The sequence below is a fragment of the Pteronotus mesoamericanus genome, unplaced genomic scaffold, assembly GCF_021234165.1.
Source record: "Pteronotus mesoamericanus isolate MK-2021 breed Mesoamerican mustached bat unplaced genomic scaffold, CSHL_Meso_final contig_78, whole genome shotgun sequence".
Taxonomy (NCBI): Eukaryota; Metazoa; Chordata; class Mammalia; order Chiroptera; family Mormoopidae; genus Pteronotus; species Pteronotus mesoamericanus.
This window is the reverse complement of record NW_026555258.1, coordinates 22957443-22966267: the sequence shown is the minus strand read 5'-3', so window position 1 is coordinate 22966267 and position 8825 is coordinate 22957443. Positions and strand designations below refer to the sequence as shown.

At 38.0% G+C, this 8825-nt stretch overlaps 1 protein-coding gene across 2 annotated transcripts in view; it reads left to right on the top strand.

Moving 5' to 3' along the window:
- The first annotated feature begins 387 nt into the window (after positions 1-387).
- TMEM38B (transmembrane protein 38B) overlaps positions 388-8825 on the top strand; it is a 46005-nt gene continuing 37567 nt past the window's right edge. The window contains exon 1 of one of the 2 annotated variants that reach the window (XM_054584574.1): positions 388-491. Coding sequence is in view for 1 of the 2 variants with exons in the window: in XM_054584573.1 (XP_054440548.1) it covers positions 505-616 (112 nt within the window). In the remaining variant the exon portion in view is untranslated. Of the gene's footprint in view, positions 617-8825 lie in introns of both variants that reach the window. The other variant, XM_054584573.1, reaches the window with a different exon arrangement.

Below are 8825 nucleotides of genomic sequence, written 5' to 3'. Positions count from 1 at the left end.
TCTACTAGTGACTGCCTTAGCATGGCTCCTATACATCTCACTACCTGCTTTGTGCAAATTACACGCATCCTTTAAAATTAAAAAAAAAAAATTTCTAGGAGAACACAAGTTTCTTGAAGGTAGGATATTAATTGTATACATATATATTTTTTCCAGTAAGTCACAGTGTGATTTGAACACTAGCTGCTCGAGAAATATCTGTGAATGACACCAGCTCCCAGCACGAACGGGCTGGACCCTTATTAGGAGAATGAGGTCGAGTCTAGAGGAAACAGCGCAAACCCTCTCACCCCGCCCACCCGCCGGCCACTGAGCGCGAGCCTGCGGCTCCCGGGACACGCGGCCCCGCCCCTCCGCGCGCCGGCGCCAGTGCCAGGGCGCACGCGCAGGGCTCCAGGAGGCCGCGCAGAAGAGCGCCCCTTCGACGGCCCCTCCCCCAACTTTCACCGCGTGAGCCGGGAACCCGTCGCCCTGGCTGCTTGGTCGCCGTGGTAGGTCGTTGTCATGGCCTCTTCGTGGGATGAGCTGACCCTTGCGTTTTCTAGCATGTCTATGTTCCCCTTTTTTGACATCGCCCACTACCTGGTATCCGTGATGGCGCTGAAGCGTCAGCCGGGTGAGTGCGGGGCGCCTGGGAGCGGCCCCCTTAGGTGAGGACGGCCTGAGCCGGGTGAGCGGGCAAGCTACCTCTACCCTAGAGAGTCCTGTAGTCCAGCTAGAGGGTTGCAAAAGGTCGGCTCCATCGACCCCTCCAGTGCGGATGGGGCCACTGAGGCCGGGAAGGGAGGTGGTCCTGCTACTCGTCAAAGGAGGCGCGACCTGGGGTCCGAGACGTCTGGGGCTGGACCTACAACGCGGGAAGGACTCCCGGGACAGGTGACTGGGAGGCGCTGCAGCTGGCGGAGCCCTGGTACGGCCGTTGCCTGCCCGGGATTTGCGCTGTCTCCTAGGGGTGCCACCACTTCAGTATTTAAAAGTCACCTGGGAACAAAGCTCCCAGACAGCGAATCTGACTTAGTCGCTTGGCGTAATGGATAGTTATGGATCACTCTCCAGTTTTGAAAGTTGTATAAACACTGATCGGTACACCAAAAGCCTCAAGTAAGCACACCAGTCAGGCATACTTCCTCTTACTGCACTTGGCTTTACTGAGCGTCTAGTTCACATGCAGAAGGCAGCACCTCCCTCCTCCACCCCTCCCCAGCGAAAGGATTACCGCTAGCCCGATTGCTTTCCTTTATTGCGCTGGTGGTCTGGAACGAAGGGTTTGGGGCTGGGGGATGGTGCTGTACTTACGGACTGCTGGTTTTTCAAACCCGTGTACCTCAGACGTATTTTTCATTTACGTTGAAGTTTGTCGCCTAGTCTAAAGCGTTGTTTGGTAGAAGTTTTGACGTAGGTAAGGGCAATGTTATTGTATTAGATAAGGACAGATAATCTGCGTAAGATACTGCTTCCTTGATTAGAAAAGAAATACATTTTCTTCCATATTCAGTAGTTGTTATTTTCTTGTCTAGGCAAAATCAGAGGTTCTTAAAGTGTGTTACAGGAACCCCTGGGGTTCCCTGACACTCGCAGGTCACACTTATTTTCATAATAATATGCAGATGTTATTTGTCTTCCCATTTACTCACAAGTGTACAGTGGAGTTTTTCTAGAGACTATGTGATCAGTGATACTGTAACAGATTGAATGCAGAAGCAGATATGTGAATCCAGCTTTTTTCTACTTGAAGCCAGACTTTAAAGAGATTTGCTAAAATATTAAAGTGTGGCTTTTCTCGCTGAATGATTTTTGCTTTGGAAAACAGCTGTTTTCGTACAGAATACCTTATTTACGTTAACACTTAATGCACTTAATATTTTTAAAATGAACACCTGAAGAACTATTCAAAAATTTTCTGTTATAATTTCTAATATACTAAATATTGATACATGAAACCCGCATAAGCAAAAGGTCCTTGATGTCTTTAAGAATTTTTTTTGAAGTCAGGTTTTTCTAAAGGTTTAGTTTGTATGCATTGTATTCACCCTTTTAAATGTAAAGGTCTTTGATTTTTGGATGAACACATACAAGTCACGGAACCACCGCTACACACAGTTTCGTCACCCAATGGAGATTCCCTCCTGCCCTTTTGTAGTCAGCCTTCCCTCAGCCTTGGGCAGCCATTCCTGTGCTCACTAAGTTTTAGGGGTACAGAGGAGTCCTGAAACCAAAAAATTTGAGAACCACTGGACTAATTGAATGCTATCACATAATGCATGTGGTGTGAAACTATTTTATATTTCAGTGCTAGTACTTGTAGACCTGTAAAAATGATAAAATTCACACAAAAAGTATACTGCACCTATTTAAGCTTTTACCAGGAGTGTGTTAGATTGCCTTCCATAGTGTTGGCTTTTATCAGTCTTAATATCTTGTCTTAAATATCTTGTTATTCTAATGATCAGAAAACATAGTTTTTATTTGCATAGCTTTATTTAACTATCTATTTATAGTTAATAATAAGCTTGTACTTCTTAACTTTAGTGGTCACTTGTATTTCCATTCTGTAAATCTGTTGAGTTGATCATATTTTTTTCCAATTTAAAAAATAATGTAATATGTTTTAAAAAAATGACTCTTTCTTTCTTGGACAAAAGTCTTATTTGTTTGGTGTATTTTAATTTTTTAGGAATTTTGATTTGCCAGTATTTTACACAAATTTTTAGTTAAAATTGGCAACTTTTTCCCTGTCTCCTGTGACTGAGTCTCTAGAACTGAGACTATAGTACAATAAAACCACAGTTTATCTGTATACTACTTACCACGGCTTTTCTTATTACCATGCTTCTTCTTAAACATGTTACTCTTTGAGACTCTGACTTTTGGAATGTATTTTTTACTACTGCTAGTACCTCACTCCCCACTTTCCTACCATTTACATTTTATGATTTGTAGCCTTTACCTAGGTCTTTAAAAATGGTAGTGGAGGCAACAGAATAAAGGAGGATTAACTCTTTCTGTCTGTAGTAGATGAGGATAACGTCCCTTTTTTATCTGGTTCGGCTGTAGGCCTTCACATCCAAGGAGATGATGATTTTCCCCTTTTCTCTTTCTGTGTGACTTGGGCTGCTTAAGCAAGGATATCAACGTATTTAATAAATTTGGTGGTTTTTAAAAATTTCTTAGTTTACCTCCGTTTATCTCATAACTTTGGTTCCTACTGAACCCTGGCATATGATTGTGGTTTTCAGTTTTGGCCAGTAGAATAAATTTCTGTTTTGTTTTGTTTCTGTTTTCCTAGGTATTTTATTAGGAGGTTGTAAAACACTGCTTTGGGAGCTGTTAGAAACCATTTTAACAGAAAGTTTACATCATCAATTTTAATCTCCCATCTTATATTTTTCATAGCTTCTCTGTCTCATTTAAATCTTCATTAAAATAAACACATTTCTTTAGTTCTCCATTCATATCCAATTGCTATTTTCTGTGAGAGTTTCTGAAAATTTAATCTACAATTATTTCTACTTGATTTTTACATTCAAAATCTGTTGTTTTAATTCTTCTATCACTCTTTTGCTCACTTCTCTCAAATGTTCGTTGAAACTACTGCATATCAGGCACTACATTAGATGTTGAGGATACCAGGATGAAAGATACTATTCTGGCCCTGAAGAAACTCAAATAGGCTGTTGTTATCATCCTTTTATTTTTATTTATAGGGTCACATAAGGTTGTACCTCCTTTCCTACACAATAATAATATTCATTCATTTCAGATACATGCAAAACATTTCACTCTATTTCTAATCCTCACATATCCCTTTAAGGTAGGTGTTGTTGAACTCATTTTACAGATGAAGAATAGTCTTAGAAGAATAAAATAACCTTTCTTAAGACACATAGTTCAGGAAATTATGGAGCTAGTTTTTGGGCTAATTCCAAAGTTTTCAGCTATTCTGTGCTCTCTTTTTGCAAGTTCATTGAGTGTTTTTGGGTTTTTAATATTTAGCAATTGCTCAGTAAGTTGTCATTTGATATGGTTATTTTCTCCCATGATTTCTGTCATTTCCATGCCACCAGTTTCTACTTTACTTTCAGGAATAAAATCTAGGAATCAAGTGTGTTATTATTCCTTCCTCTAATTTGTGGGAGATGAAAGGATTCATACATCAAAAATTTATCAGTTCTGGGATTCTGGAAAAGTGGCAGCATGGTTTTGCTATCTTTATGAATCCCCATCAAAAACATACAGAAAAGAGCAAAAATCGTAAATGCACAGCTCAGCGAATTTTCACAGTGAACATTTATGTAATCAACATCCAGATAAAAAGAGAACATTCATAATACCTCCAAACCCCCTTTGTTATATGGCGTTTTAAAATGATTCTGCCCAGTGTCAGGCGGGAAAGGATGTCTCAGAAATGACCACCCATAATTTACTTCTTTATGTTTAGAGAATCTTACTTAAATTGTCTTTCCATGTCTTAATTGGAAGGGAAGTTAGAATATTTGAGTGACGTGACATAAATATTGCTCAGGGAGTGTAGTATGGTAGAAAGAGCTCATCAAGTTAGGAGACTTGTGTTTAGTTCAAACTCTGCTGCTGGGGTATTTGGATATTTATTTGTGCAGTGAGTCAACTGAACTAGAACACTAGCTGAGCAGTATTCCCTCCTTAGGAGCCTCAATTTTAGTTCTAAAGAGCTCTTCCTCTAAGATTCTAACTTTTAATAATTTCAACCTGTTTGTTCCCCCCCAACAGAGGTAATTGCTTTCTTAAGTTGCTACCTCCATAGCGTAGTATTTACTGTTTACTTTTTCACAATCTAGTTAACAATTTTATACCCACTTCTTTTAAAAAATACTTGTTTGTTTTTAATCCTCACTGGAGGACATGCTTATTGATTTTAGAGAGAAGGGATGGAAAGGAGAGAGAGAGGTAAAGAAACATTAATGTGAAAGAGAAACATCGTTGGTTGCCTCTTGGACTCTCACTGACCAGGGACCAACCCCACAACCCAGGCATGTGGCAGGGAGTCGAACCCATGGCTAGTCTGCGGGGCGATGGCTCCAACCAACTGAGCCGCACTGGCTAGGGCTACCCACTTAAAAAAAATATCTATCTACTTTATATTAAATTCTCTGTTAAAATAACTATTTTCATTTTTTTGACTGGACTCTGCTACAGAAACCTAGCAGTGGAGTTTAACTTTCTACTTTATGGTTTGCGTACAGGGGCCAGCAAAAATAGGTTTACAGTTGTTCGTAGAGAAAATAATACAATAATTAAATAAAAATATAAGAATACACTCTGTGTTTTGGGTACTTAATACTGTAAACCTTTTTGCTCACCCCTGTATGTCACATTAAGCTATCCGAAGTACTTGCTACCTCCTGCCCAGAGATCCATTCAGTATAATGTCTTCAGTGTAGTGAGCCGGTGTGACGTTGTTGGAGTCTCTTTCAGTATGATCAAAATCTCTGTGGACTTTGTTGGAGAGGAAGAAAGTGCACATAGACCTGGGGCAAGACTGTTATAGTGAACTCAGTCTTGCTAGGTGAAAACGAAGTGTTTCTGGGATTCTTGGCAAATTAATATGAAAAAAAACATTTGCTTACCAGGATACAGGGGTAATGTTGGTTTGTTCCAGTAAAAATACTGCATCTAGAATACTAGCTGCAATTGGAGTCACTACCTGTCTACATTTGTAATAATCACAGTTATTCTCCAAATTTATCTGTCTTATGTATAGACCAAACAGTTAAATGGCACATGATTATCACCTTTTCATTTTTTATGTTTTTGGTTATGGCACCCATCTTGTAGCGTTGCTTTTTTAAAATATCTGTAGAGGCTTCTACTTGACAGTTCTTACCATAATGATCTTTGAATCCAAGGATCAGTTTGGAGATTGTATCAGTTGCCAGATCTATTCTAGTTATACATTAAGGAACTAAGGAAATAACCACAGGTGGGTTGTGGTTATTTGGCGCACTATGATTCAGACCTGATCCAAAACTAGAATCTATTGTGTCATAGATAATCTCGAAGCCTCTGTTGCCTACATGATTATTTTTAATAATTTTGATGAAAAGCATACTTGGAACATATGAAATAGCTTTATGTTGTTCATTTTTCTCTTTTTAAGGAGTTAAATCTATAAGGGGGAAAGACTAGGGCAAGTCCACTAATATGCAATTTAAAAATACTTAGCATCTGGAGTTGAGGCTTTAAGAAGACTAGAACTGCACCAGCAAGCTGAATGTTAACTGTTTTGAAAATAGCTGCAGTGCAACTAGTTCTTAAAAATAGGTACACACTGTAGAACTAAAATAGACTGAGTACCTAACATAAAGAACTCATGAATGCAGTGTATTAAAGTACCTGTCCAAGATTTGTTATAACTAAGTCAGTGAAACAGTTTCAAACATAGTCTAATGATTCATTTTGGGCAGTGTGGGATTATTTTGTAGATGTGATTTTAAGTGAATTTATGGGAGTAGAATATGACTTTTTAAAAATTATTTTTCATATTTCAATTACAGTTGACATACAGTATTATATTAGTTTCAGGTGTATACCCCAGTGATTAGACGTTATATATCTAAGTGATCATCTCGATAAATCTCATACCCATCTGACACCATACATCATTATTAGTATACTATTGACTATATATATGCTGCACTTTATATCTCCATGACTTCTGTCACAACCAAATTGTACTTCTTAATCCCTGCACTTTTTTCACCCTTCCCCCCCAAAAGCCTCCCCTATCTGGCAGCCATCAGAATCTTATCTGTATCTGAGTCTGTTTTTGTTCTGATTGTTCACTTACTTTGTTTTTTAGATTCAGTTGTTGATAGATATATATTTATTGCCTAAAAAATATATTTATATATTTTTGGTTTTTTTCTTTTATTTTTCTTAAACGAGATCGTTTAACAAGTCATGTCATACTGGTTTGGTGGTGATGAACTCCTTTAGCTTTTTTTGGTCTGGGAAGCTCTTTATATGTCCTTAGATTCTAAAAGTTTTGCTGTGTAGAGTGATCTTGGTGGTAGGTCCTCACTTTTCCTCACTTTAAATATTTCTTGCCAGTCTTTTCTGGCATGCAAAGTTTCTGTTGAGAAATCAGCTGACGGTCTTGTGTTAGCTTCTTTGAAAGGCTAACTGCCTTTCTTTGCTGCTTTTAAGATTCCCTCTTTCCTTTGATCTCTTGTAATTTTAATTATGGTATGTCTTGGTGTTGGCCTCTTTGCTTTTATCTTCTTTGGGACTCTCTGTGATTCCTGGACTTGTATGTCTGTTTCCTTCAAGGTTAGGGAAGTTTTCTATCATTTTTTTCACATAGGTTTTCAATTTCTTGCTCTCTTTTTATTCTGGCACCCCCATAATGCAAATGTTGGTACACTTGAAGTTGTCTCAGAGGCTCCTTACACTATCCTCATTTTTTTTAATCCTTTTTTTCTTTTTGCTGTTCTGATTGGGTGTTTTTAGCTTCCTTGTATTCCAAATTGCTGATTTGGTTCTCAGCTTCATCTGCTCTACTATTGAATCCCTATACATTATTCTTCTTTCAGTTATTGTACCCTTCATTTTCTGACTGATTCTTTTTTATGGTTTCCATGTCCTTTTTATATGCTGTTGGAGTTCTCCCTAAGTTTATTTACTCTTCCCCTAAGTTCATTGAGCACCCTTATAACCAGTGTTTTGAACTCTGCATCTAGTAGACTGCTTCTCTTCATTTTTTTAATTCAAGCTGGTCACTCCAGGTGTGTCCCCTGTTATAGCTGAGCCTTTATTGCTGTTGGTACATCAATGGGAAGGACTTATCCCCAGGTTGATAAGCTGCAAATGAGAAGAAATTAAAAATATCATACAAACTATTTTTTCCTACCAAATATTTTTTGTATGCGCTGAAGATATGCAAGTTGTTTCTATTTAACTTTGTCTGTTTTCATAGTTTAACTTCATGTTAAATTAATTCTGGTACCAGTATGACGTATACAAAGGAACATAGCACCCAAAGAACTTTGTCTTAAAATTTTCTTATACTGTAAAATGTGTTGCCATAGTGTGTGTACTGAAAAAAATTGTTATAGAAAGACATACTGAAGTTATAGAAATTATTTTGGGTGACATAATTTTGAAAAATAGGACTGATGTGAGGGAGACCCTCCCTTCAACTCTTTTTCCTTTTTTTTTCTTCCCCTAATAAAATCTTAGTTTCTATGATTTAAGACTGTTGGTGTTATGAGTACTTTTTTAGTGCCACGATGTGCCTTTCTCATGCCAGCCTTGCAATAAGAACTCAGAAGAATTACAGTGGGCTCAGAGAACTGTGTCAGAAGCAGCCCAAGGGTTGCATTTTGCCTGCCTCTTTTTTCTGCTGTTAGTGTCAATCCAGCGAACTGATAAATTGATAGAGTGTTTACCATGTACTAGGTAGTAAATACATGTTCTTATGTATATTCTCACATCTTAAATCCTTATAAGTATTCCCTAGGTATTATTCCCATTTAATGCAAGTTGAAATTTAAGCCAAGAGGGGTTCCAGTCCTGTAAAAAGGTTACAAAACTTGTATACAATTATAGCAGCCTCTCTGACTTGTTATAATATTAAGGGAAATTAATTGTGATATATATATATATATGTATATGTATGTACCTATATAAATATATGTAAAGATGTGAGAAAGCAAACAATTACATTGTTGAGATCACTACAAAGAATAAATACTGGAGCCAGGATTTATACCTGGGCAGTTAAGCTCTGGAGTCCATACTCTTGAGTACTCTGTATAGCTTTTCAACATGTTGTACTCAATTCCTGTGTT